The sequence below is a fragment of the Aplysia californica genome, unplaced genomic scaffold, assembly GCF_000002075.1.
Source record: "Aplysia californica isolate F4 #8 unplaced genomic scaffold, AplCal3.0 scaffold03463, whole genome shotgun sequence".
NCBI classification, from domain to species: domain Eukaryota; kingdom Metazoa; phylum Mollusca; class Gastropoda; order Aplysiida; family Aplysiidae; genus Aplysia; species Aplysia californica.
Window position 1 is genome coordinate 67 of NW_004800733.1, and position 2,330 is coordinate 2,396.

A 2,330-nucleotide genomic window follows, 5' to 3' on the forward strand; every position below is an offset into this window, starting at 1 on the left:
TGCGTTCTACTCTTGCTGTTGCGCCCTTTTTTCTCTTTCCTTTTGGGGGCCGGGGGGTTGGTTGTGTTTTCTGCTGTCTCCCCCCCGGGGGGTCGGCTGGGCTCCGGGGAAAGGATCCCCCCCCCCCCCCTCCTTTTTTTTTTTTTTTTTTTGGGTTTTTTTTTTTTTTGGGGGAAAAAAAAAATTTTTAAGGCCCCCCCCCCCCCCCCCCTCAGATTGACTACGGTGACGTCAGCGAAAGGAAACAGTTACGAGAACGGCTCCAGTGTCACAGCTTCAAGTGGTACCTGGACACCATCTACCCCGAGCTTTTCAATCCCACGGGCGCTATACATGGCGGAGAGGTAGATAGTATGCTGCTGCTGCTGTTGTTGTTGTTGTTGTTGTTGTTGTTGTTGTTGTTGTTGTTGTTATAGTTGCTGTTTTGCAGACGATGATAAAGTTGATGCATTGTGACTGTGACGTATGTGTACGCACTTAAGTTTCCATAGTGTAGTTCTAGTCTAGTCCTTAATACTTTTAAAAATGTTCCTGACGTTGAACGTATACATTTGTACAAGTCTCCAACGTTGTTTTTGTTGTTGTTGTTGTTGGTGTTTTTTTGTTTTTTTTTTGGGGGGGGGGGGTATTTTTTGTCCTTTTGCCGTCTACACTGATGATGATGCCAGACTAGCATCAATTTCTTTACAATTAGCCTCTTGGCCTAGCTCGCCCTGAGTCATTTCCGTTCAGCCTGGCAACCACATGTAACCTTTTGTGTTAGGCCATTTTCTTGACACTTTGCAGCTCTTCACTAGTCTCACTCTCAGTTGCTCCCGAGGAAGCCTACGTGGCGAAACGTTGAGCCGATTCAATTAAACAAATTTTAAGCATATTATATACATTTTTAAATGTAAATCAAGCCAGCTTCTCCCTACGTCTTCTTCTTCTTCTATCCCGTGGTTGGCGCAACCGTTGGGGCACCACTGCATTGGAAAACCAGCTCTCGCCATCTATTTTTGTCCTCTGCTCTCCTCAGATTGTCACCCATCGTCTTTCCTGTCCACTCTTTAATGTTGTCCTCCCATCTCCTTCTCTGCCTTCCTCTCTTTCTCTTTCCTTGTACAGTTCCTTGCAGGATTGTTTTGGCAAGTCCTGTGGATCTTGTGACATGCCCATACCATTTTAATTTTCGTCTTTTCACTGTGGTCAGTAGATCTTCATATTGTCCCACTGCGTTGGTGATTCTCTTTCGTACTTCGGCATTTGAAACGTGGTCTTTGTACGAGATGTCAAGGAGTCTGCGGTAACATCTCATCTCTGTGATCTGAATCTTTTTCTCTAATTCTGCTGTTAGTGTCCACGACTCGCAGGCGTATAAAAATATTGAGATGACCAGTGAGCGCATTAATATTATTTTTTAGCTGTGCATGATGTTTCTGTCCCTACGTACGCTGCTTTATAAACAATGTTGTTGTTGTTGTTGTTGTTGTTGTTGTTGTTGTTGTTGTTGATGATGATGATGATGATGATGATGATGATGATGATGATGATGATGATGATGATTCGCAGTACTGGTACTCTACAACGCCTTTTAATTTTCTCGACAGCCATTTTTTATCACCTGTAGCTTTCGTAGTGTTTTCTCTCGAAAATCGATATTTTTGAATAGCCTGATTGTTCTTTGAAATCGTCAAACCACCTCTTTATTACGCTTCTTTATATTTTTAATGCCAGGTTCGCAGTGCAGCAGCCCCAATGTGTCTGGACGGGCGGTCAGACACCCTGCACAAGACTGTCATACTGGAGGCGTACCAGTGCCACGGACTACTGGGGAACCAGGTAGCTGAAGGGTCGTGGGGGGGGGGGGGGGTGCTCTTTCCAGTTGCGGTAAATTGCGCAGGTTTTGAGTATTGCTTCGATTATGAGGTAGCTGTAGTCGAATCAGAACTCCGGTCACACACACACACACACACACACACACACACACACACACACACACACACACACACACACACACACATACACACACACACAAACACACACACATACACCCACTCAGACAAGCATAATATTATACTTACATGCAAGAAGTGGCTAGGAGATGGATGAGCGAAATGGATATATTAAAACATTGACAGGGAGGGAGGGAGGGAGAGAGAGAGAGAGAGAGAGAGAGAGAGAGAGAGAGAGAGAGACGGACCCCCCGAGAGAGAGAGAGAGAGAGAGAGAGAGAGAGAGAGAGAGGGAGGGAGTGAGTGAGTGAGTGAGGGGGGAGAGAGAGAGAGAGCGAGAGAGAGAGAGACAGATAGGTGGAGAAACTGCGAGAATACAGAGGGCGTGAGTCGGCG

The 2,330-nt window shown here is 45.7% G+C and overlaps 1 protein-coding gene across 1 annotated transcript; it reads left to right on the top strand.

Annotated features, from left to right (window-relative positions):
* Positions 1-215: 215 nt before the first annotated feature.
* Positions 216-1,869, top strand: LOC106014156 (polypeptide N-acetylgalactosaminyltransferase 5-like; the record flags this gene model as incomplete). The annotated part of the gene is made up of 2 exons (XM_013091232.1): positions 216-344; positions 1,717-1,869. Coding segments are annotated over 2 exons (282 nt in total), but the record flags the coding sequence as incomplete, so codon positions are not given.
* Positions 1,870-2,330: the final 461 nt, after the last annotated feature.